Below are 24,857 nucleotides of genomic sequence, written 5' to 3'. Positions count from 1 at the left end.
TATTTAATTAATTAATTAATGGGTTGCTTCCAGTAGGGCACCATGCTTTTGCAGGGATCTTGATTGAGGAGTGGGTAGGAAGCGGTCTCCGGGGCAGGATGTTAACTCTATCTTGCACTCATTCTGGATGGTGTCCAGAACCCACTTGTCTGAGATGGAGGCCTCCAATGTGTGCAAGAAAAGAGAAAGGCGGCCCCCTACACTCGGGGACAGTGAGTCAAGAGGCCTGACGGGGCTTCTGCTGTTGCCTGAACTGTTGTTTGGAGGTGTTGCTCCAGATGTTGAAGTGTTGTCTATTCCAGGTCGTGCGTGGCTATCTCGTATTCCTTCTTCTGGGTCTGAAGTTGGGTGAAAGGGCTGAAATGGCTTGTGCGTGGTACGCCAGTTGTCCTTGCGGGAAGAAGACAGAAAGGCCTCCTTGTCCTTGGTTTCAACTAGAATCACTTGTAGGGCTTCGTCCCTGAACAGCTTGGTGGTGGTGAAAGTGACTGTCACCAGATTAGCCCAGGAGGTGGGATCCACCTCCAGTGCTTGAGTCACAGGGTGTGCCTGGCCATGATGTTGGTTGCCGTGGCATGGGCAGCAAAGCAAACAGAGCAAAAGTAGAGTCAGTGATTAAAGCTTGGGCCTTCTGGATCTTGAGAAGGATCTGACTCTGTCTTGGAGGATCCAGAGGTGGAGACTGTAGTAGCTTGTCTATTCACAGGAGGGAGGCTCTAGATATGATAGAGGCAGCAGTGGAGGCTCCAATGCAGACCTAGATGGATTCTTTCTGAGCTGAGACTCCAGTTTCTATTTGGTGGGGTCCTTCAGAGAAGACTCCCTGTCCCTAGGTAAGATGGCCCCTGCGGTCAGAACAGCCACTGGAGCATTGACTGGAAGTGTCTGGAACAAAGAGGCTGCTGAGGGAATACTGTTATAATGTTTGGTAACTATAGCAGTAGTCCTTTTCTGGGTGGAGGGCACCTGCCCTCCTGCTTTACTACTTCAGAGAAAGTTTCAGGCAAAGGGAACAGAGTATAATTGGACGAGGAAATAGGGAATACCAGGGACTCATGGGAGGGGGCCGTGGGTTCCTTCAGCGTGTCTGGTTGTATGCCAAGCGTATGCAGAGCTTTAGCAACAACTGAGAAAATTCATCAAATTGGGCAAGTGTGTGGAAGGTATGCACATGTGTGGAAGGTTCCACTTGCTGACCATCAGACCATTAACCTTCTTCCCTTGCATCTGGTCCATTGCCAGGGTCCGCTGGGATGCCCTCATGGGTGCCCTGTTGACTAGATGGATTGAGAGGTCTGAGAGGGAAGATTGGGTTGTCTGGGTGAGGATCAGCGGAATCATAATCAGAAATCTCAGGAGAATAGGCAGGGGCCTTTTGGGGCCTAGCCTTTTGCTGTTTTTTTTTTTTTTTTTAATCTTTTGGCTTTTTTGTGCATTTGAACCCTCTTGTGCTTATGGCTCTTCCTTGGCATTTTAGGATGACTCTTGGAAGAGTCAGGAGAAAGAGGAGAAGGGATCTGATTCAGAAGATTGAGACTGATCCCTATGCTTGTGTTGCTTCTTGCTGGGCTGCTTGGGCTTATGCTGCTCCAAGGAGGCATGCATGGCCTCCATGAACCAAGCCTGCCAGGCTACAAGCATTTCCCCAGGGAAGATGGGTGTCAGGGCATGGATCTGGACCCTGGGGTAGACTGGGCTGGAGGGGGTGTGAAGGACCAGCTGGTCCTGGACTCTGAGGCAGAGAAAGAGCCAATCCAGGAAGGCCTGCAGACAGGGGCGTAGCCAGCCCGCCGGTGGCCCATGTGCGGCCGCGGCGGGCACCCCGATAGCCCCGCCCCCGTGTCTGATGTCAGATGTGGGGGCGTGGTCTGGCTCCCGAACGGAGCCTTGAGGCTCCATTCAGGAGTCAAAGCTTAACTGCTGAAGGGGCCAAGCGGCCCCTTCGGCAGTTAGACAAAGGCCCAGGAGCGGCTCTTCCCTGCAGGGAAGAGCCGCTCCTGGGCTGCGTAGTGAAGGCAGCACCAGTCTTAGCTCCTGAAGGGGCCATGCGGCCCCTTCAGGAGCTAGTTAGGCTGGTCCTGGGTTTGCAGCGCGCAGCCAGGAGCGACTCTTCCCTGCCTTTGCAGGGAAGAGCCTCTCTGGCCGGTGCTGCAAATGCAGTGCCGGCCCTAGTTTAGCTCCCGAAGGGGCCATGCAGCCCCCGCTCGGGAGCTAAACTACCACCCCCACGTCTGGCGTCAGATGTGGGGGGCGTGTCGGGGCCACTTTCACGGCCCCTGATTGGCCCGGGTTCTTTGTACCCGTTGGCCCAATGGTGGCTCTGCCCCTGCTTCCGGAGCCCCTGTTGTCAGGGTGGGGTCTGGAGAGGGAGTCCCTGGCTCCTTGTCATCCCTTGGGAGAACTGGAGCTGGCAGGTCCGCAGGAGTCCTGGGGCCTGAGGGCCCTGCCGGCTGGCTGTTTACGCCAGCGTCCTCCTGCAGGAGCAGACTCAGTTCAGCTAGAGGTGGGATGAATGCATCCGAGGGATCTCCTTCCCGTCCGTTCGGACCCAGGGAGGCAACAGGGGGGTTTCCAGGCCCTGGAGAGGTCTTCTGGGCCAGGGAGGCAGTCTTCTAGCACAACTATGTCAGGGATATTCTCCCTTAGGCGGGGGGAGGTGGGCCAATACCGCTTGTTGGTATGGGTTAAGGAGATTGCAGAATCCTCTGGCAGCTCTTCAATAGGCTCTGAAACTCCCTACCCCTCCCTCGACTCTGGCATGGACTGCAAGGGTCGCAGAGGGCCCGAAGCTGCAGCATGAACAATGGCAGCATCAAGGAACTTACTATGCTGCGATTGGTGCTTTTCCCCCTTGGGCAGCAGCACATGCAAAATGCTGGTCCTCTGAGGCTCCATGAGGAGGGAGGAAGGGAAACGAAGCAGGGGGAAAGGTAATTCTTTTTTGTTTTGAGGCGAGAAAGAATAGCTGGAAGGAAGGCAGCAGGAAAATGTAAGAGGCAAAAGGGAATGCAAGAGAATGGAGAGGAAGCTAGAAGCTGGCTACAAATGACCTTCTCTGGAGCACTTGCAGGACAAACTGAACTATCCTCTCCAACCTCTTAAAGGCTCTGCCTGATTGATTTGTCCTGCCCTCTGGAGCTTGCAGGGAGGATAACCCACATGAGATGTCCTCATCCAGCAGCTGAGAAGATAAGATCATCTATTTGGAATTGTGTTATTGTTTGTTCCCAACATATGTAACATAAGTTATTAAATAAAAGAGTTACATTGGACAGGGGCATATGGGCTGCATATTCCCAGAAGATCAAAGCACAGAATTAAAAGTTAAACATGCTGGATATGAACTTACAGTAGGCACTTTTGTTTCAGATGCTTCTGAGCTCTCTGCTTCCATCCTCTCTTCTGCTTCCATTTCTTCCACTCCCTCCACCTTTACAGCTGCAACAATACACAATGTCTAAGAGACGGAGTGCTTCCAAACAAGCTCTTTGGCATGGCTGAGGCATCGTTCTCACACAATGTCCTGGAAGCAGCACTGTAAGGTTTTTACTCCACTAGACTTAGTGCTCTATCAGGGCTACAATCTCACAATGCACCATCCACATGGCAGAGACAAAAGTGGCAGGGCATTAGTTGGGATTAGCAATTTCACAGTTTTAAATTTTAGCAATTTTAAAATCTTATCTGAAGATTTTATGCAGAACTTCTGCTAACTGGGCAAAGAGGCATTTTGCAAGTGATGGTTCTCTTATACTTCAAACGAGAGACTGTCGCACCTATTCATTCTAGCAGAGGATTTTTTTCTAATGGCTATTGCTGCTCTCTCTCTCTCACCCGTTGTCCCTTCAAAAAAGTATTGTGAACAGTTTTGGGACAGGGAACCTTTTTTTTAATTTCTCAAAAATATTTTAAATATACAAATACGCAAGCAGGTTCTGTCCAAATATGGTGGAACTGCAGCTTTTCCAGCTGCAACAGACTCTCATTTGAAGTGCTTTAAGTGGTTTCCCAGCAACATTGTTGCTACTTTTTTGTAAACCCCTTTGTTGCAAATTGGGGTACATGGGGTGATGTAGTGAGGAAAATAGGTGGCCAGCAATTACTGGAAGAGGTACTGGGATAGGCAAGACCAACCCAATCCACTTGTTCTCTTGCCACACAACTGCCAGAAGAAAAATCTGTTTCACCCTTTAAGTAGGATTTTGCCAAACTGTTCAAAGGTTTGGTGGACGCAGGAGCAAACAACTCAGCCAACATAACTTCCCTAAACAATTTTGGAAAAGGCCTGAGGAGGAGGGGAAAACATTTTGGTCCAGGGAAGACAGTTCCAAAGCAGCGTCCACAGGTGCCACATCATTAATTGCATGTCTGGCTTTGGCCAGAAGGACTTCAAAATCTGAAGAAGAGAACAAGCTCATGGAGGGAACAAGCTCATGGAGGCCGGTAAGGTGAAAAGAGCAGCCTCATCTGAAAATTCTTCCTCCTCATTATCAGAGGAAACATTATTGCTCAAAGTCACCCCCTTGTGTGTACAGGTATATCAGACAGAGTCCTCAGAATGATGGATAGGAACAACCGGCATGGTATTAGCTGGGACTGCTGGAACGTGTTTGGCCAGCAAGGAATTGGCCAGAGCTGTAATAATCTGATTGGCATTAGGAGGGACTGGAGTGGAGGTAAGGATAGGAGGGAGGGGTGTCTTAGAAGGTTGGGAAACATCCCTGCGAGGTTTCCCTGGGTGGACTGCGCTCTGGAGGAGGGGGGGAAGGAGGGGGACTTGTTGGGCTCCCTGGGTGGACTGCGCTCTGAAGGAGGAGGACCGGTTGCATTTTCTGCATGTTTGCCCCCTCCTGTCCCCCTTTGACAAGAATAAATAGCCCCCTTTCTGAGACAGAAATGGCCCTCCTTGCAGGGCTGGAAGCAGGGGAGGATGACCAGTCCAGATGGGTCAGAGCACAGGGAACCAAGGGGGGGGTGGATTTGCGGGAGCAGGAATCTCAGCGGGGGGTGGGGATGGAGGAAGTGATGGAGGAGGAGACATTGTTTTCATAGTAGTGACTAGTAGTGACTGACTAGCAATGAAATATTTGCAGCCATTCAGTGACATTGAGAGGAAATTGATGGGATCCTTGTTGGGCAAGGGCAGCCTACTCACGATTTCTCTAGGCAGACTTGGGCCTGTGGGCACCGCTGGCTGTAAACTCTCTTCTGCCAGAGTAAGGTTTGTGAGTGGCTGAGGAGGCGGCAGAGAGGCCGGCCGTACCGGCACCTGGGGAGCTTCCAGGACAAAGCTATCGGGCTGATCTTGCAGTGGTAGGAGCGGCGAGACAGGCTCCTGCTCAAGAGGGAGCGGCTGCTCAGTTGGTTGAGCCCATAGCAAGGGCTCTGTAACAGGAAAAGGCTGCCCTGAAGGCAGGGGAGTGGTAGGCAGAACTATGGTTGCAAGTACCACAAAAGCCACCTTGTGTGCTACAGGAACAAGCACCATAATGGGGCCGCCGGAGGGAGGTGGAAGCTCAATAACCTCCAATGCGGGCAGCTAATGGTAAGGAGAGCGCTCCTCTCAAACTGCCTGAATTAAGAGCTGTTCACCAAGCTGGCAAGTCGCCGAGGGCTTGTGACACTTGCGAGGATCGGTGCCGCCCTTCTTGTGGTACTCGCAACAATAGTTCTGCCTACCACTCCCCCACCTTCAGGGCAGCCTTCTTGGTCTCTTCTTCATGACCTCTTCTTCATGACATGTCTTTTTAGCGGCTTTTGTGTGTGCCTTTTTGTCTTGCTAATTTGGCAAAGAGGCACCTTTTAATGTGGTGATTCTCTTCATTTTGCAGGGGGAAAGCAACTTGCCCTATCCACCCCCAACACAGTACCTCCAGTGACTGTTGCTGGTATCTATCTTGCGTTTCATTTTAGATTGTGAGCCCTTTAGGGACAGGGATCCATCTTATTTATGTATTATTTCTCTGTGTAAACTGTCCTATTTTTGGAAGTGTGGTATAGAAATCGTGAATGAATGAATGAATGAATGAATGAATGAATGAATTTCTCCAAACATGGAGCAACGACAACCAGGGGGTTAAAACTGGAGCGTCCCGGCACTGAGAGGAGGAGCGAGCTCACTGTAACCCCAGTTGCATGTGCAAGGAAAACACTGACTGTGTATCAGGGCACGGACCCTCAGAGAGGGAGCCCTCCTATAAAGCTCCTGCAGGGGAGCTGTTCACAGTGCCAATAAGTGACTGTAAACTCTTCTTCCATGGAAAACAGAAAGCAAATGGCAAACAAACCTTACAAACGCCAATGAGTCAAATTGAGAAAGGAAAAAATTGTTTAGATTCAATTTAGGGGTGGGGAATGCAAACAGTCGACTTCCTTCCCCTTCTGGCACACTACTAAAAGGTGGGGGGACAGGAAAGCAAGAAAAAGCTAGCCACAGAAAAAAGCCAAGGAGCCAGAGCTCCTCAGTAGCCCTGTGTTCTGGAGCAAGACAGGACTGGAACTGGGGATTTGCCACCTTCCACGCAGGAAGCTAGCCATGCCTACAGTTCAAAAGGTCAAGTCCAGCCTGTTGGAGCATGCTCAGTACACAATCCAGTGTTAAGGATGGCCTCCTCAACTACAGAAAAACTACAGGAATTACTACAGTTTATTCAAATCCGCTGTGACATACACATGTAGAATAAAAGTATGCAAATATATGTGCAACATGAAACTTTACTTTCTTGACATCCTTACATTCAGGATTCTCTGCAGCCTCTCCCAAGTCAACAGAAAACAGTTGGCTGATGGTGAGATTTCTGAAGGCAGTTATATCAGAGACCATATCCTTTGATCTTCTCAGATCATCAATGTGCACAGATCCCCACAGCCCTAGCAATAGAGAAAAGGGTATTTCAGGATTGCAACCTGCATCCTCATACAATATAGTTCTTTAAAAAGATGATACCAAACTGATGAAGAAGAACCTAACTACCTGATGACCACACTATCTGGTCATCCTGCTCTACTTTTAAGCATTATTTGGGAGAACACAGAACAAAATAATACAGTTGTGAATGACACTTGTGTCCACTCTATAGTGACACAATGCAAGAACCTATCTTTCCCTTAATTTAAGGATTTTACTAGATGAATCAGTTCTATACATTTTGCCTGTTATATTTCTCGAACATTCTTTGCAAAGGAGGAGGTATTTTGTTTCTATTTAATATATAAACTGCTTCTTATAGTTTTTATTACACTCAGAATTAATTAATTGAAAGTAAGAGTATATGGAAAAGATCTAAGATCTACATGAGGTTTGTGTGCTTCTTCCTACAGAGAAATACTGTCCACGTAGAACACTTATTGGATTTAAAGCTCAAGTCTCTCTATGCTATGGTATTGTGATAATACCTTTTTTTTAAAAAAAGGAAAAGAATCACAGGAAGTTAGTACTTTTTTAATCTTCCAAGTGAGACTGAAAAAGCATTTACTGTAATAACTAGATATATAAATATGAAGAAAATATTTACATGAGAGCAAATATGGATGTTTTAGTATAACAATGTTGAAAGATGAACTGGAAGTCACATTAGTATGCAGAAAACTAATAAAAATGAAGTGGGGGGAAAAGAAAAAGCATTTACTGCAAAACTGAATAGCCAGGGTGACGCGGTCTCCTCAAGCAGGGCTATGAGGAAAGGCACAGGGGACAGCAAGTGTCAGCCTCCTCACCATAGGTGCCACCCCACAGGCCTCCCTGCTACTGCCCTTCCTCATCCAGCTGGATCATGCTGCTAATTTTCCATTCCTCATCCCACTAGTGTTTCTCCATGAGCAGTTGAGTGCTGGTCCATGAGGAATTAATCCCCCCACAAAACAATTTCGAGCTGGTGGGGGCCTCCATTGCTGGAAACTCTCCGGAGCTCATTTCTAGGCAGGCAGCCCTCACTGCTGGGATAACGTTCATTTCGAAGAAGCTAAATGAGTGTTATCCCAGCAGCGAGGACTGCCTGCCTGGAAATGAGCTCCAGAGAGCTCGCAGCAGCAGTGCCCCCCGCAGCTTGAAATTGTGTTGCGGGGTGCCTAGGGGTGGAGGCATGGGGGGGGGCGACCTCTTAACTGCTGGTCCGAGAATCTGTGCACAAAGAATGTACTGGGCCATGACTCTAAAAACGTTGAGAAACACTGCCACGTCTCTCCTCTCTCCCTATGGAGCTAGGAATGCATCAGTTGCGATGGCCTGGCTTGACAGCATGGTCTGATTGTGCTCACGTGGCACCTCAGTATCATGGCCTGAGAATACTGAGCATGTTCTTACAGATAGGGTGTGGGCCATCTATTCCTTTACCTCAGGCAGCTTAATGTCTTTGGCCATCCCTCCGAATAGCCATATGAAATACTTAGAAAAGAAATACATCATCTTTTATGGCTCAGGTGAGGCAGCATGAGGTAATTTCAATTCATTTCTAGATGCACTAATTGCCAGGCATGAATTTATAGCTGAATCCATAGTGGTTGTAAACTCCAGCTTTATTCTACAGCAGTCCTACCTCCTTGAAATCCCACATAAGAACTTCCTCCTTCAGCTCGCGACAGCTTTGTAATGAAGAACACAAATACAGAGGCCTTACTTGGATCTATTTTACTGATTTCATTAACAGCAGAATATCTGCAAGAAAACACAGTTGCCATCAATTTCATGAAGCTGTACATCAGATCTTCCCTGCCTAGCCTACTCATCCAGAATAGCTTTCATTTAATCAACAAAATCCATTCATTATTTCAACATTCATGAGGCTTATATCCAGTGTTCACTGCAACAGGGATTCCTAGGTGTTGTTGACAACAGCTTCCATCATCCCCAGCTGCAATGGCCTTTGACTGGGGATTATGTGAGTTGTAGTCAACAACAACTGGGAAGCCACTGCTTATCTCCCTTCCCAACAAAAAGGACTAGGTTGCCTATCTAGCTTCATATGAAGAGGTTTGCATGCCCACTGTACTTCCCCACTTCCCCAGAGCGCATGCTGTGCTCTGCAAAATGTGTCAGTGATAACTATCAGCCATGACTACTAGCTATGTGTTCAATGTTGCTCTAATTAAGAGGCTAGAAAATATATCACACATGCAACATACTTGGCTGAGGCAACAAGCTGGGCACCGAGAGATTCATTTTCAAAATCCGTCTGAATAATTAGGATTTTCTTTCCAGATGTAGCGTCAAGAAAATTCCTGGTAGAAAAACCCACAAAGGACACAAAATGGTTAGGAGGTACATGTTCTTTGCTTTTCTGGTAGGGTGAGTGGACCACAGAACACCACAAAAGCCACCTACCCCAAATTCCAGCACCCTAAATCTAGAAAATCATCCAAAATACAATCCCAACCACATCCTCACTCTCCACTCCTTTGTTTCATTTTAAAGTTCTGTTATTGCATAAAATTTAGACTTCAAGCTTTTGAGACCAAGAAAGGCAGACACTCACCGAATTTCTTTCAAAAATGAGTGTTCTGTGTCAAACTGTTGTAAAAACAGAACTTTGAGGCCCTCAATTTGGCCCTTTACTTCTGCCTCCAAAGTCTCTGTGTCTGCTGCTGTCAGGAGCCTGGAGAAAGTAGTGAGCTAAGATGGCAAAGAAGAAAGCAATCTATTAAACATTGAAAAACCGTCTAGGCATCACAGCTGCAACGAGGGGACTTGAGACACAAATCTTTATAAAATTATCTGGTATGTGTTATTTGTATAGAGCCATCTTTGTGAAAGCTGCTTTACAAAGTACAGGTCACAGCCACAACCTAAAATTCAACACAGGGAAGACAAGAGAGGAAAAGAGGAAATAGAGGCTGAACTAACAGACCCCGAGGGTCAAACTGCATATGTCATTTAATGCGTCAGCATAGCCTCATCTTTAGGGTTTTGTTTTTAATACATACTAGTTGTACAGATGGCGCTATTTTCTCCAGGAGCTTTTTCACACCCAACTTTTAGTTTGCAGCTCCTCCAAATGGAGATGTGAATTCACTTATTGGACAAATTTACCCCAAAACAGGTGCGAGCAGCTATGGGGGAGCACTTCACCCACAATTTGGGTTTTTCATTGTGTGTTAAGAGTGTAGCCTGATTTATATCCAGAGTTTAAAAATCCACTTTTTGCGTCAGTTTTAATGGGGAACTTTGAACCCACAGTAAACCCATGGCCTGCTGTCTGGGAAAGCTGCAATTGGTACCCTAAGCCCCTCTCGCTGCATGTTGCAGTCCTAATCCAGAGCCCCCTCCACAGCTGGTATTAAAAACAGCAGAGCTATAGTGACGTATTTAACATGATGACCTATGGGACATTGCACACCAGTCTGATCACTTCTGCTGTTCCCCACCAGCAGCAGGCTGTGAACCTTTCCTATACCATGTCTGAGGGTCCAAACTGCCCCTCTACACACACTACAACGATTACCCATAGAATTAAGGAAATACACCCCAGGGGGAGGATTCATTGACAGTGTGTATATGTCTTTGTCATGTGCAGTTGAACTAGTGGACAAAGTTTCATCCTTACCAGCCTATAGTTAGACACAAGTACTTTAAAATATGTAGACTAGGAGGCAAAAGCAGGGCTTTTGGGAAGGTCTTAAAGAAAATAAGAGTAAGGGCAAGTAGTTTTTTATACTCAAAGGTCTTTGTGTATCACAAAGAGCATCCTCCCGCTCATGACAGATGGCAAACTATTGTTGGAAGTGAGAGGAGTGATTTGGCATGGTAATCTATTGCTTAAGTTCCATTTCACCCCCACACTTTAGATGCACAAGGCTTGTGGGAATGTTTACACGTATGACTCTTGAGGTCTTGGTCCTAGAAACTAGAATGGTGTTCCAGTGGTCTAATGCTAAAACTGCCTGCATACATACCCAAAACTTGGTTGAGGAGCACAGTCCCTGACCATGAATTTCACATGAGCCCCATTCAGTGCAAATGAATGTTTCTAATTCTGTAGCCACATATGTGGAAAACCTAAAGGAATGCCAATTTGGATGTCAGTAGAAGAAGTCTGGCCTGGTGCTGGCCAGTGTTCTCTCTAACAGGGATACCCAGATGTTGTTGACTACAGCTCCCAGAATCCCCAGCTGCAATGGCTTTTGCTTGGAGATCATGGGAGTTGTAGTCAAAGCATCTGGGAATCCCTGTTAGAGGGAACACTGGTGCTGGCTGCCCCCCATACTAAAGATTTTATGGCTCAAACTTGTCATTTTCATCATCTTTATCATCTTTAACTTTAGCAATTCAGAATCACAATCTCCAAGGTAAATATTAACTAAATCATCACTGCTGGTCCAAATGGGTCACTGAAACATTCATTTTATAAAGTGCACGCATATGATTACAAGTTTACATGGGCAGCCTAAGATAATGTGGTGCTTCAGACAAGGTAACAAATCCTTGGTGTGGTCCAGCCTCCTTTCAAAACCAACCCTAGCAACTTTTGTAGGTGGCACAGAAGGCAGGGAGGAGAAAAGGTTGAAAGCAACCTTGTCTTCTTCCCTCGTGTTACTTGCAAGCTTTGCAAGGAGTGTGAGAAGAGCTGCTCCTTGCAAAGGTCAGATTACACCCAAACAGCTGCCCTGATGGCGGTGGCAAAGGGCATTTTGCCACCTGGCTGGTACACCAATCATCTGCCACCACACACAACTGCTTCACCTCATGAAAGGCCCAACCCTGCAAATGTAATTCCAGAATCACCCCCTAAGAATTCAGAATCTTTATGTATATAAAAAAGGAAAAAAATTATAACAACTCACCTCAGTAAAGACTGTGCGATCCTTGGACTCTGTACAAAGAAAAGCATGTAGGAAGTCCGTAAGGGACGTGTGTTGCTGTTGCTGAAAGTATACTCTCGCCAAGTCGTCTGCCCAAAAGGAGCCCAACCGTGAGTTTCCAAGACGGACTACAGAATCTGGTGTTGCGCAGTTCAGCAGCACCAACTTGGCCTGTTCCTGGACTTTGGGCATCAGTTCCTCGGGAGAACATTCTCTTTTCAACTTCTCCGTTACCTGCAGGACAACTGAGGCACAGGTGTCAGAATGGTAGCCAACAAAGACATCAGAAGGGGTATATTCCTGCTGGCCCATAAACTGCTTTTCTGAATCAACTGCCGTGAAGCTCTTCACCCACTCCTCCAATTCTTTCACAATGTCCTTCTGCCTTTTGTCTAACACAGTATTGATATCCAGATAATGTTTTTCAAGCCTGTTGATCAACGGAATGGGGAACTGCTTGTACACCACCTCTTTCTCTTCAATGACAATCAAACGGAACTTAGGATGAACTCTGCATTTCACTCGATGGGTCCCTAGCCCCAAGTCAACATACTTCTGACCAGCAAGATGAACATAATACTGGTTGAGAGCATCATAGAGGCTTTCATAGAGATTCTGAAGGTTGAGAAGGACCACCATCTGCCCAGTCTCCATACAGTTCTTCACTCGGTTGATATTTCTGCAGATCTGGGTATATTCCTGGTCTCTGGGAAAGCTGGAACCAAAAATGATTTCTGGCTGTTGTGTGCCTTTGAAAAATGTCTGCTGGAGGATTTGAAGCGCGGCATAGTTTTCTGTTAACACAAGCAGGTACCGGCATTCACCATCCTGACAGTCACTGTAAATATTCTGTTGGATCAGATCAGTTGTGCTGATGTTCTCGACATCTGCTTTCTCTGGGATCTTAGACATAAAGATGTCCAGGGCCTCAACACCTTCTTTGCCACTGAAGTTACGAAGAACCACCTCTGCTATCTCACGGGGAGAGGGCTCTCTTTTAGACTTTTTTGTCAGAGCAAATATCATTTTTATCAGGCTATAATAGTCACGCAACCCAAAAAACTCTTTGCCTTGGCTCTTGCAAATCTCATCATATGCATTTGCAAAGATGGGAAAGAAATGTTCGACTTTCTGCAGGATGACACGTTCTGAGGAGCAAATACCCTTTGCACTTTCTAAGAGTTCCTTCTTGTTTGGGTCTCCACGAGACACAAAGATACCTCGATTCATCTTGGCAGGATCCAGAGCCCAATTTGATATCCCAATGAAGCCAACTTTCTTATGAGGGAGGGGATTATCATCAACACATCCGTCTTCCAAGAGTGGGTGAAGGGTCTTCAGAGGCATTTTGGGGGAGTCTTCAGCCAAGCCAATTTCATCTAACACCACCACAGAAACATACTCCTTCAGGTTCTTCCCTTCTTGGAAACGAGCGCACTGCTTGAAAGTATTGATGATTCCCTCAGGGGTGGAGTGTGGGCTGCACTGGAAGGACACCAAATGGATCTGTTTCAATTCTTTGTAAAGCTCAGAATGTGCTGCTTGGCCTTGCATGGCATCAGCCACAATGGTTTTGGCCAGAGATTTTGAGCTGCCAGGCTTTCCGATCAGGAACAAAGGGATTTTGAGCTCAATGCAGATGACCATCATGAAGACGTTTTCCTTCAGTGCCAAGTTCCTTGCTATTCTTTCTCTCAAAGGAGCACCGCTCAAGAACAGATCCTGAATTAAGCCAATTTCTTCAAGAATTCCCTTTTCGTTATCATATGGCACTGGGAGGATTTGACTGATCTTTTTTCTGTACTCTTTTTTTCTTTCCAGGGAGGCATGGTAGCAAACACCAACTGAAAGCACCAAGGACCAGATGACTCTGTCTCTCCTGATGTAGCCTTTAGCAGTCTCCTTCTCTGCAAGATACTTCTCCATATGTGTCATTAGCAGTTCATTATGGCTGTGAAACCATTTAAAGACTTCCACGCACCGTTCTACATCTCGGAGACTGATAAAGCTGCATTCGTCATTCCTTTGCCGCATATATGTCTGGGACTCAAAAAGCACCTCTGTTATTGTCTTGAGGTTAGCATCTGACATTTGTATTGACCTAGTAAGTCTGTGAACAATCTGCTGGATATAGAGTTTTTCAGTAAAGTTGTTCAATTGCCCAAAATCCCACACTAGAGGTATCATGCTACCAGGGAGTGCGTGGACACGGTATACAAGCTGCCTAAGAGGAATGGAGCCAAGCTTGTCCGTGGTCTCCTCTGCTTTGACTCGATAGCCTAAGCCGGATGACTCCAAGCGTTCAATCATCCTTTCTGTGTGTTTACGGTATGGGTTGCATGCAGCTATGATCTGCAAGCCTGAGTTGCAGATCAAAGGCTGCCCATCCACTGTGCGGTCACACAGGACTTCCTTGATGCTGCTGACAGCTTCGGTAGTGTTGGCTTCATCAAAAAATAAGATGGTGTCAAACTGGTAATGCTGTTTGTTCTCAATAGCAAGGTATTCTGCTTCCCTGACTTTAGCATAGATTGTATCTGCAGTGGTGCCTCCGTGGACTTTGATGAGCTTCATGTTCTCAGCACTGGCACCGCTCCTACGCAGTTCGCACAGGAATTTTATAAGTCTGGTTTTTCCACAGCCAGTTTCTCCCATGAGGACTACAGGAATCCCACACCTGAATCGCATTTCAATGGCAAGAATCTTTAGGATATTGTCTGTTGTGAGTTCGTATGTTTCATCAGGATCAATTGGACACTTGATTCCTAAAACCATGCGAAGTGTCTCAATTTTATCACGTCTGGGCAATGCATCAAAATTAACATTAAAGGGGACTCTTTGATGGAGCAATCCTTGGTACAGCTGCGTGGTCATCACATTACTCTTGATGACATTTCCGTTCAAGGGATTGATGGCATCAATGCCACCATTAGGACCAGGCTGGAGATGAAACCCAATGAATGTCATGGATACAGAATCCTCATTGAAAAATATATATGGGTGGGGTTCAGACTCCCACTTTTTCCGAATGCGGAATGGAAGAAGATCTTCTTCTGTGACTCCTTCCATGTCAAAAGACTGTCTTCCAGGGCTCTCATCAGAAATATTAAGTGACGGTGTTGCAAAATCCTTTGCCATTAAAATCATAAAGGTGACCACAAAGTTTTTGAAGCCCTGCAAAGTGTCCTGTACAAAAGCTGCATTACAGAACACAGATGTTTCACAATTTCTCAGCTGAAGGTTCAGAAACCAAGCAAAGTTCCTTAATTCTGACCATGAAGGATCTATCACTCCACAATAGATCAGGAATAGCTGTAGGCATTCTTCTGGAGTCCCTTCAACAGAGCCTTCTTTGTACTTAAATGTGTCAAGATTCTCATTTCTATTGGATCTTCTCAAGTACTGGAATGGTCTCTGAAAGGCTTCACTACGGAATGCTTCCTGATCCATGCCTGGATCTGAGGAATCTTGGGAAGGGTTCCTCTGGGTGTCCATTTCTAGTACTTCCTTGGGAGATCTACAGGTTATTTTGGGGAACACATCAAGAAAATTGTATTTCAGTCCTGAAGAAACCTAAGAGAGAGAGAGAGAGAGAGAGAGAGAGAGAGAGAGAGAGAGAACTTATTGTAAGATCATATACTTTGTCACTCACACTGTTTTTTCTTCTATCATTTTTCCAATTTTGAATTGCTAGCATAACTGGGGGGGAAACTCAGTACTGCAGAGCTGTAAACAACATAAATTTATAACTCTATTCTGCTCATCCTTTTTATTTCATCTGTCTCTCCAATATTTTTTTTCAAATAAAAATCCTCTAAATTATTATTCCCAAGTCTCCCCTACCATGTACATTCAACTATATGTTTTTAAGATGTGCTGTGAGAGCGGGGGATATAAATATTAAAAACCTATCTGTTTTGATTCTGTTCTAATATTTGCTTTGCAAGGCCTAAGCATCAGCTGCTAACCTGGTAATAACCAGCATTTTATATTTTGCAATGCACTCTGTGTAGGGCTGCCTTTGTACATAGTCTGGAAACTTCAGTTAGTCCAAAATGCAGCAGCCAGATTGATCTCCGGGGCAGACCAGAGAGACTATACCATTCCTGTTCTTAAGACAGTTGCACTGGCAGCTGGTAGGTTTCCATGTAAAATATAAAATGCTGGTTAATACCATTAAAGCCCTGAATGGGCCAGTGTTACGTGACAGAGCGGCTTTTCCTGAAATATCCTCACTGCTCATTAAGATCACCAGGAGAGATCAGTCTTTATGCCACCAGTTCATCCCCTTGCAACTTGGGACTGGGCCTTATCAGGAGCCACCCCTAGGTTGTGGAACTTGTTCCCCATGGGTATAAGAGGCATATCATCCCTGGAGGCCTTCAAGACAGCCATAAAGACCCACATCTTCAGCTTGGCTTTTAATATTATTAAATGATGTTAATTGTTTTTAAATGAGTTTTTTGTTAAAATATTTATTAACATAAATATGTGTTATTTAAACAATAATTTAAAATGTCATTTTATTTCTGTTTTATGTTAATATTTTTAAATGTTTTTTTTTATTTTAATTGTAAACTGGTCTGAGTAATTTTTAGATCGGCGGTAATATAAATGAAATAAAAAATAAATACATTAACAAAGTGTCTAAATAAGATCCATCAGGTTTGCCAGGGAGGGGAAGGGGATTAAGTTCCAGTCCTTTGACTAATCCTTTCACACAGGTTTAGTCACTATACCAACTCTCCAAGAGAAGAAGATGGCCTGACTCTTGAACAGGGCTGTACAACTCAAATGCCCTAGTGGGCCAGAACCATCAACAACTTGGTGTGCAGGGGCCAAGGTCAATTTTTAGCACATTACATTCAAATTAAAAATATTATTAGTTACTTGTGGATCTATTCCCCCTGTCAATGGACCCATAGTTTTAAACAAGGATAGTGGCCAGAAAATGGGTCCTGTCCCTGCTCATCAGTGGGGCCCCTGGAATGCATGCCAGCCCCAAACAAATGCGAAATCTTCTCCTCTCCCTAAATTGCCGTTGCTTTCAGGCTGCAATCCTAGGCATGCTTATATAGGACCAAGCCTCACTGGGCACACCATGGAGCATATTTCTGAGAAAACATGCACAGAATGGTGCTATAAAGCAGTTTCCAGCTCCTGTGTTGCTGCAGGATACCTGAGGGCCAGTCAAACAGTCCCTGTGGGCCGAATCCGGCCCCCGGGCCTTATGTTGTGCAGGCCTGCTCTTGAAGCTGCCTGCTGTTAGCTGACAGCCTCTTTCCTCACCCCTATCCCCCTCTTCTGTCCTTTTTGTCCACACTCTGGCTTGCCCCAAGAAGCAGTCCAGCATAACTAGATGTTTGATGATACAGAGAAGATTTTCTGCACAATTGATCAGATGGCAATGGTATGCAAAAGCTAGACCAGTGGGAAAACCACCTCGAAAATGAGAGGCTCTCTTCCTGTTGAGTCATGTACATCCTGAGAAAGTCTGAGTTCCTGGTGAACCAAAGACATGCTAATATGCCAAGGGGCATGTGAGGCTGAAGTAGTCTTGAATCTATTCATATATCCCAGAATACAATCAAGGCCAGGAACTCAAAGCTAGGTATGCAGCTTATGGATCCCAGTGCTGACTCCCAGGGACCTGCTTCCCTCACTGGTCTGTGGACTGCTGCAGAGTCACAGAACCCTGACCATCATGCCAGCACCCAACTGCCTCTCCTCATTTCACTCTGAGAGGACCTTTGTGTGGGACTCCTCCCTCTTGGCACTGCATACAAAGCAGCAGAAAGGACACATAACAAATCTCTCTCCCTCCTCCATTCTTTATTCTCCCTCTCACTCCCTCTCCCCCTCCTCCTTCTGTGCCTGCACTCCAGTGCAAGCCCACAGACCATCAGAATCTTCATCCCTCACTCTCTTCCTCATTGTCTAGCCTGGGAGCTGGCATTACTCCCTCAATAGGTCAACGTTTCCAAATATTACCATTTGCCTTGGGTCAGAGTCTTTTGCTCCTCAGGGGTACCCTAACATTGGTGCTTGCCCATGTCCAGACTGCAATCCTTTGTTACACACAGTGTTCCCTCTAACAGGGATTCCCAGGTGTTGTTGACTACAACTCCCAGAATCCTCAGCTAGAATGGATTTTGCTTGGGGATTCTGGGAGTTGTAGTCAACAATGTCTGGGAATCCCTGTTAGAAGGAACACTGGTTACACACACTTGCAAGTTTGGTTTTTTGAGTGAATACTCCCCCAACTCTGTTAAAAGCATAGACACACATGTGATAGTTAAGTTTATATGTGTCTGGAGCAAGTGTGCTATAATACTGCTACAGTAACAACAGCCTCAGTGATGAACTGATGGTAAATAAATGTTTTCTACCTATCCCTTGCCCTTTTGTCCCTTATTGGATCCACTCTCATAGGTGGAGCAAGTAGTGAGGTGAGGCCTCCTTTCCCAGTCTTGCCCTTGTTCCTGAACTGGCCCAAGTCTCCAGGGCCCAGGCCTGAAAATGGGATGCCCTTTCCCACTAAAGCCAGAGGGGCAGTAGTATTCAGATGACTGGGGGAAAGAGCAATGCTGGGTTGTTTCTTAGTCATGCTAGAATGTTGTGAGAGGTTCTGGCTCCTTCTAGAGTTCGAAGAATGGTTCTGCAGGGCCGAGAGGCATTCATTCTGAAGGACTGTTTGTCCTGTCTAAAATGACCTTTTGGATATTTTAAAATGGAGGAAAGGCATAGGTAGAGATAGACCAAGTGAGAATAAGAGAGAAAATAATTCCTTTAAAAAAGAAGACTCACATCTGAGACATAGATAAGGAAAAAATAATATAATATACATGGTCCTTGAAAATAAAGTGAAGGACATAATCCAAAAGGTTGCCACCCCAAGCAGACAGCAAAGAAAAGGTACATAGGATCACCTCCATCCATCATTTTAAAAAGGCATACTGATTAGCCCAAGTCCTGTCTCTGGCATAAGAAGGAGAAGTTAATCCACACTGGATGCCTACCTCAATCAACAGAGAATAGGGTGCAATATCTAGGTAACCCCTGCTAACTTGGCAAAGAGGCACCTTTTAACTGGCGATTCTCTTTATTTAGCAGGGGGAGAGTAACTGGCCCTATCCACCCCCAGCACAGTACTTCCAGTGACTGTTGCTGGTGTCTAAATTATGTTTCCTTTTAGATTGTGAGCCCTTTGGGGGCAGGGATCCATCTTATTTATTAATTATTTCTCTGTGTAAAATGCCCTGAGCCATTTTTGAATGGGTGGTATAGAAATCGAATAAATAAATAAATAAATAATTTTGGGAACTGGCTTTTATAATTCAACTTAGTGGCCTCGTGCCTACTGGTAGGGCACTAAGCCAGCCTCAGACAAATACAGGGATTTCCATAAACCCGGGTGACTCCACCGGAATGTAGGAAAATATTGTTCTGTTTAAGAGAGAGCGAGTGAACTCATCCTGAAAAGGCTGTATATTAACATCAAAAATAGTTAAAAGCTGTGATGAAAGGGGTGATGAACTTAAAACTGGAAGACAAATACAATGAATTAGTCAGTTTGAAAAACAGAAGCTACCTTTTCAAAAGTGTTCAATTAACTTTAGATCCTGTGAGAAAAAGCAGGCTGAACCATGGAACAGTTTCTCAGGTTGTGGGAAAAGGCAACAGTGAAGACAGGCAGAAGTCCATGAGGAGGAATGAAAATCATGTCAGCAGAAAAAAAGAGCAAGAGAGCAAAATTATAAGAGAAATAAAGATGAAGATACTGTATATTTAACAGAAGGACAGAACAATCATATGGCTCAAGCTACATCAATGCAACATCAGTGTAGCTTAGTTGGGATCCTATGAACTCTCAACAACAAAATGATATCACTTCCAACAGCATTTAACATAACAATGTCAGTAATCACACACACACACACACACACACACAGACCCAGCTTCTATGGCAATGCCACCAGTTCCTACCAATCATGGAGCAGCATGCCCGTGAGGTCCCTGCATTAGCTATCCATGGAATTAGCTAATCCATGCATAGCAACACTGGATCACCTTCATCATGACTACTCCACTACACATACACACACACACACACACACACACAAGCACACCACACAATCTGGTCAGCACAAATACACCATAGTGTCCTCAACAGCATAAACCACTATGGTGTTCCCAGTAATAGGCCAGCAATCGATAGAGAGAGATTCCTACATACAGGAGTTTGACCCCCCTAATACTGTGACCATACCAAGTCTGAAGATAACCACTGTTATGACAAATAAACATACAAGAAAGAAGGATGGGCAATACTGTACAGCAGATCATCCAAGTAGCTCCCTTGAGAGAAAGCCCACATAAGAAATCACATGCCACCCTAGGACAAAGGCTCCAGGTCCACTGGAGGAGCAAAGTTCATCTTAGGAGAAAGAGCAAGGGAAGGGAGAACTCAGGACAAGCAACCAGGGATGCTACAATTGCTCTCTTACAGGAGCACAGCCTGTTAGCTCATTCCATAGAGCCTGGGGTTGCAAAACAAAGAGTTCCAAGTTTGCAGCCCATCATTAGGAATGGTAGAAAGGAAGCAAGGCTCACCTTTCGAAAAGTGCAAGTCTCACATATAGCAATGTCTGGGAAATTTCATGGTTTTAACCATGAAAATAGATGGGTTTTTTGCAATAGTCTTTTGAGGGTGGTGGACTACATGCTACAAAATATGCACTGGCAAGTATTAAGTATTTAGCAGTTATATAGCCACACATACTTACAGCTCTGATTTGTGTTCTTGGCAATGAAGATGCTTCAAGAATTTCTACAACGTACAAGTGACACTGTTTGCGCAGCCAGATCTTCCCATCAGTATCTCCCAGGTATTGTAAAACTAACAGCTTGAAAAGAAATTCTTGAATTCCATTCTGGGCCTAAGAAGATACAGAAATGTAACAGGCATTCAAACAAGGAGGGATATATTTACTCAGCCAATACTATTTATAAAAATATCTAGTAATAAAATGGTTTTTTGAGAGGGAGCAAAGACTGTGTGACAAAACTACTGTCCATGTCAGAACTGCAATATACTCACTGAAGAGGTGATATCAAAGTGAAATATCATGGGGTGTTTCTGGTATTGACAGTCCAAATATGGAAGGAGAGACTTCAGCACTTTGCTTTCATCCACACGAGGGTCTATCAGTCGGATGGTTTTTAAGGGCACTTTATTGCCGCACAGCTTTGCCTCCATTTTCTCATGCACTCTCTTTACATAGAGAGATTTCCCTGTAATTGGTAACAAAAGTGAAATTTTAGCTGTTCATGAGTAAAGCTGTTTACATTTTTCCATTTCTCTCTGCTTGGATTCACTCTCCCCATATGCCAAATGACTGACACAAAGTCAGCAGGTGTCAATCAGAGATACCTCTATTTGTGAACAGATGAGAAAGCAGTACAGTTGTTATATTAGAGCCACCCTTTGGCATAACATAGCCAGAAAGGAGGTTTAGCATATTGGTTATGCCATCCACACCAATGTTCCACTTCTGGGTTTTGTGGTAGAAATATCTGCACCTCATTTAAAAGGGTACTAGCTCTCCCACAATATCTGTCCAAACCTTGAGATGAACAATGTCTGTGTGTAATTAATTTTAAGAAAATTCAGTCCATCCATTGATTTTTAATGTTTTTTTAAACTCATGCTGAAATTGGACTAACACCAGAGAATTGTGGCAGGCAAGTGTGTACACATCCAAGAATCCACCAATTTTTTTAAAAATTGGTTAACTAAAGTAAATCAGTTAAAATAAATAAATGCACAGGCAGGCAGATGGCAGAAAGTGGTAGCCATTTTTTCAAACTGATGGGTGGGGGACTTGCTCTAACTGCCCAAAGCAGACTGCAGATGCCATTTTGTATTTCCAATTTGACCAATACCTTTCCAATACTTTAACTGATATTCCAAGAGCTATTCCAGTAATTCTGATGCGATGTAGGCTTCTAAATATCGTATTGGAATTATTTCCAATATATGGGACATTGCTGATATTGTTCTGCTATCCAAGTCAGATATATCTGACTGCACAGGCCTAGCAATTACCTTATTTCTTTTCAGGAATTTTATGATAAGCCTGCTGATTAAGAATTCTTCTGGGCTATGGGACATTATGTTGGATGCTATATGGACAAGTAACTGGCTTTAGGGGATTCACTACACTTTTAGATTTATCATGGCCTAAAGTAAAGCCTCTTTGATATTCTTTAAAACATGGAATTTTCTAAGAATGCAGTGAAAATGCACATACTATGGCGGCATCTCTTTACTGCACAGACACAGATCAGGAGGTTCTTTCACAGCAAAGCAATCCTATATTATTTTGGCCTAACTTTCATAGTAGCATAAGCCAGTCACAGAGTTCCTAGTCTCATGTAGACAGTAAAAGCACTATAAACCTATCATTAATAAGCACTATAATAAGTACATCTCTGAACTAGCAAATTATAATAAGCAATGCAACTCTGCAATGTAGAGTCACATGTTTGCAGCTGAAGACAAGAATTCAGATTCCTACAATCTCCTCAGCTTTGTTATAAAAGTGTACTAACAGCAATAATGTACTCTAGTTTGTTACACACTGAAGGAAAAACCAGAACGGAGAATTTAAATACATGTACAAAAAGTAGGCAAATGAAAGATGTTTTGAACACACATCACAGTCTGGATGCAATCTAAATAGGTGGAGACCAACAGATCACACGTATGCTTCATTAAACTCTCAACCAGCAAGTTTAGTCTAAGCATGCAGAAGCCAAGACAGGAGAGTCTTTGAATTAAGTTCTCTCACCCACTCCAGCTCTTTTGGAAGAAATGATCCCAACACACATTTGGTCCTTGAAGATGGCAGCGGATGTACTTGCAAGTTGCGTGGCTCTGAAATGATGCCCAAGGTAGCTCTGAATTTCCTTCAGGGGCTGCTGAGGGATCATATGAACTTTGAACTGGCTGAAGACAGAGGGGATGTAGCAGTGCTCTCTCTCACCGTTGCACAGGATCACCAGGCGATAGTCATCCTGATGCATTGAGTCAAGCCTCTGGAACAGTTCCTCAGACCTGTAGCCAACATCGTAGCTCAACTCATCCGCATACAGCAAGGTGTAGATCTTCTCCCCCTGGCAGCCTGGAGTGAGGCACCTCCTCAGAAACAGTGCCACTTGCTCATAGCTGGTCTGTGGAGTACACAGCAGGACCTCATCGTAAGAGGGCAGCGTCTCCTCTGGACTGTTCATGTAGATGGCCAGGGCTGAAGCCAACACTTCAGAGTGAGGACAGAGGATGAGGTTGGGCCTGCCAGTGTGAAGGCCTTGTGGTAGTCTTCGTACAGTGCTCCTCTTCTCCAAAGCGGCCAGATGGCCCAGGTAAATGCCAAGGGTTTCAAAGTCCAGGCAGCCTGGCAGGAAGGAGCTCATGCTCTCCATGTAGGACTCCCAGATATGCTCCAGCTGTACTGTCAGCTCCCACTCACTCTCCTCCAGCTCGACCAGATCATCAATACACCTCTTTTGTTTTCTATTCATTGCTTCTTTGGAGACCTGCTGAATATCTTGTTTGCTGCAGTTGTGCTTTATGAACGATAACATCATTAAGGCAGCCTCACTGGGGCAGTCTGAGCCAAGCTCTCTGCACAAGTAAACAAGCTGCTCAGTCATGTAGTAATTCAGGTAAAAGTACCGAAATCGCTTTTCAGACATGAAGTCTTCCCACCTCTCCAGGAAACTCTCCATCTTCTTGCATATGGCTGGGAGAGCTTCGGTCAGTTCTCCATTTCCATAAAGAACCCAGAGATGATTTAAATGGAAGTCCATGCTAATACAGTACTCCTCTTTGGGAGAGCAGTGTACAACAGCTGTCCACGATCGAAACAGCAAATTTCCAGCAGAAAAAAGGCTTATGAAGGACTCTGAAAGCCTCTGAACACTAGAAAATACCTGTGTGCAGAACAAATGGAGATACGATGCAATTGATTTTTTTAAAGCAGATGCTACTAAAAACAACTAACACAAAGCATGTCACAGTCATTAGGCTGTATCACAATCCTATCAATAAAAAGTAAGTACTATAGTTTAGCAACTGTACTCATCACAAAGAAACTATCCTGGAGCCCAACCCTTTTGTTCAGCCCTTATCAGGTACATCCTCTTGGATATTTTTTCCTTTTCTGAGCTTTATCTGTTCAACATTCTGAGCAGTCTAACAAATTATAGTCCAAAAATACCAATGTTTGACACTGTAGCATTTACTTTTAAACTTTATGAAATCATTTATTTTATTTTAATTCTATTTTGCTATAAAACAGGCACAAGTCAGCTTTCAATGTAAAATATTGAAAGCTGCCCCATATTAAAGCAATAGTTACTGATTCCTCAAAAAAGGCTCCCTCTTTTGACATTTTAAAACAGCACTGGAAGACTTGTTTATTCAGAAAGGTGCTTCAAGTATTTGTTTTTAACCCATGAAGCTTTGTTTGCATGTTCCCAGCTTTTTAAAAAGAATTATTTAAGATAATTTTATCTGCTATTTTATTTTGTATTTTGGCATCTCCTTTTTATTCTCAAAATCACTTTGTGTCACCCATCAGCCAGGAAAAGTGTGATATAAATTATTAAAATTAATGAAAACACACACACCTAATATCACTGAGAGACAGGTGAGGGTTACAAGTACACAAGAGGATCTGCATCCATGAAAGACTCTGCAACTGAGCACAGTCCAATGTGTTGCCGAAAAGGCAGATGTGCACAAAGTGTGTGTGTGTTGGGGGGTGCTCTTTACTTCCTCCAAAAGGACATTTTGGCTTCAGAAATATGTCCTTGAGGGTTGTGGAGCCCTCAAGGGCATATTTCTGAAGCCAAAAAAAGTCCTTTTGGAGGAAGGAGAGAACAGCGAAAATCCCCCTTCCCCACTTTCATGTTTCCCAGCTTACCAACATGCTTGTCTGTGTGCTGTTGCAAAGTCTTCCAGAGATACAGCTCCTCTTATGTACTTCTAACACAGCTTG

At 44.7% G+C, this 24,857-nt stretch overlaps 1 protein-coding gene across 1 annotated transcript in view; it reads right to left on the bottom strand.

The window, feature by feature from the left end:
* The window catches only part of RNF213 (ring finger protein 213), a 225,636-nt gene that overhangs the window by 121,655 nt on the left and 79,124 nt on the right, over positions 1–24,857 (bottom strand). Inside the window, exons 23-31 of the mRNA XM_053293465.1 lie at positions 22,647–23,787; positions 20,894–21,087; positions 20,580–20,732; positions 11,776–15,366; positions 9,471–9,607; positions 9,121–9,216; positions 8,535–8,653; positions 6,736–6,870; positions 3,350–3,438 (exon numbers count right to left, since the gene is read on the bottom strand). Coding sequence (XP_053149440.1) covers positions 3,350–3,438; positions 6,736–6,870; positions 8,535–8,653; positions 9,121–9,216; positions 9,471–9,607; positions 11,776–15,366; positions 20,580–20,732; positions 20,894–21,087; positions 22,647–23,787 — 5,655 coding nt within the window. The remainder of the gene's footprint in view (positions 1–3,349; positions 3,439–6,735; positions 6,871–8,534; positions 8,654–9,120; positions 9,217–9,470; positions 9,608–11,775; positions 15,367–20,579; positions 20,733–20,893; positions 21,088–22,646; positions 23,788–24,857) is intronic.

Source organism: Hemicordylus capensis, chromosome 2 (genome assembly GCF_027244095.1).
Source record: "Hemicordylus capensis ecotype Gifberg chromosome 2, rHemCap1.1.pri, whole genome shotgun sequence".
Taxonomy (NCBI): Eukaryota; Metazoa; Chordata; class Lepidosauria; order Squamata; family Cordylidae; genus Hemicordylus; species Hemicordylus capensis.
This window is presented reverse-complemented; position numbering and strand designations above follow the sequence as displayed.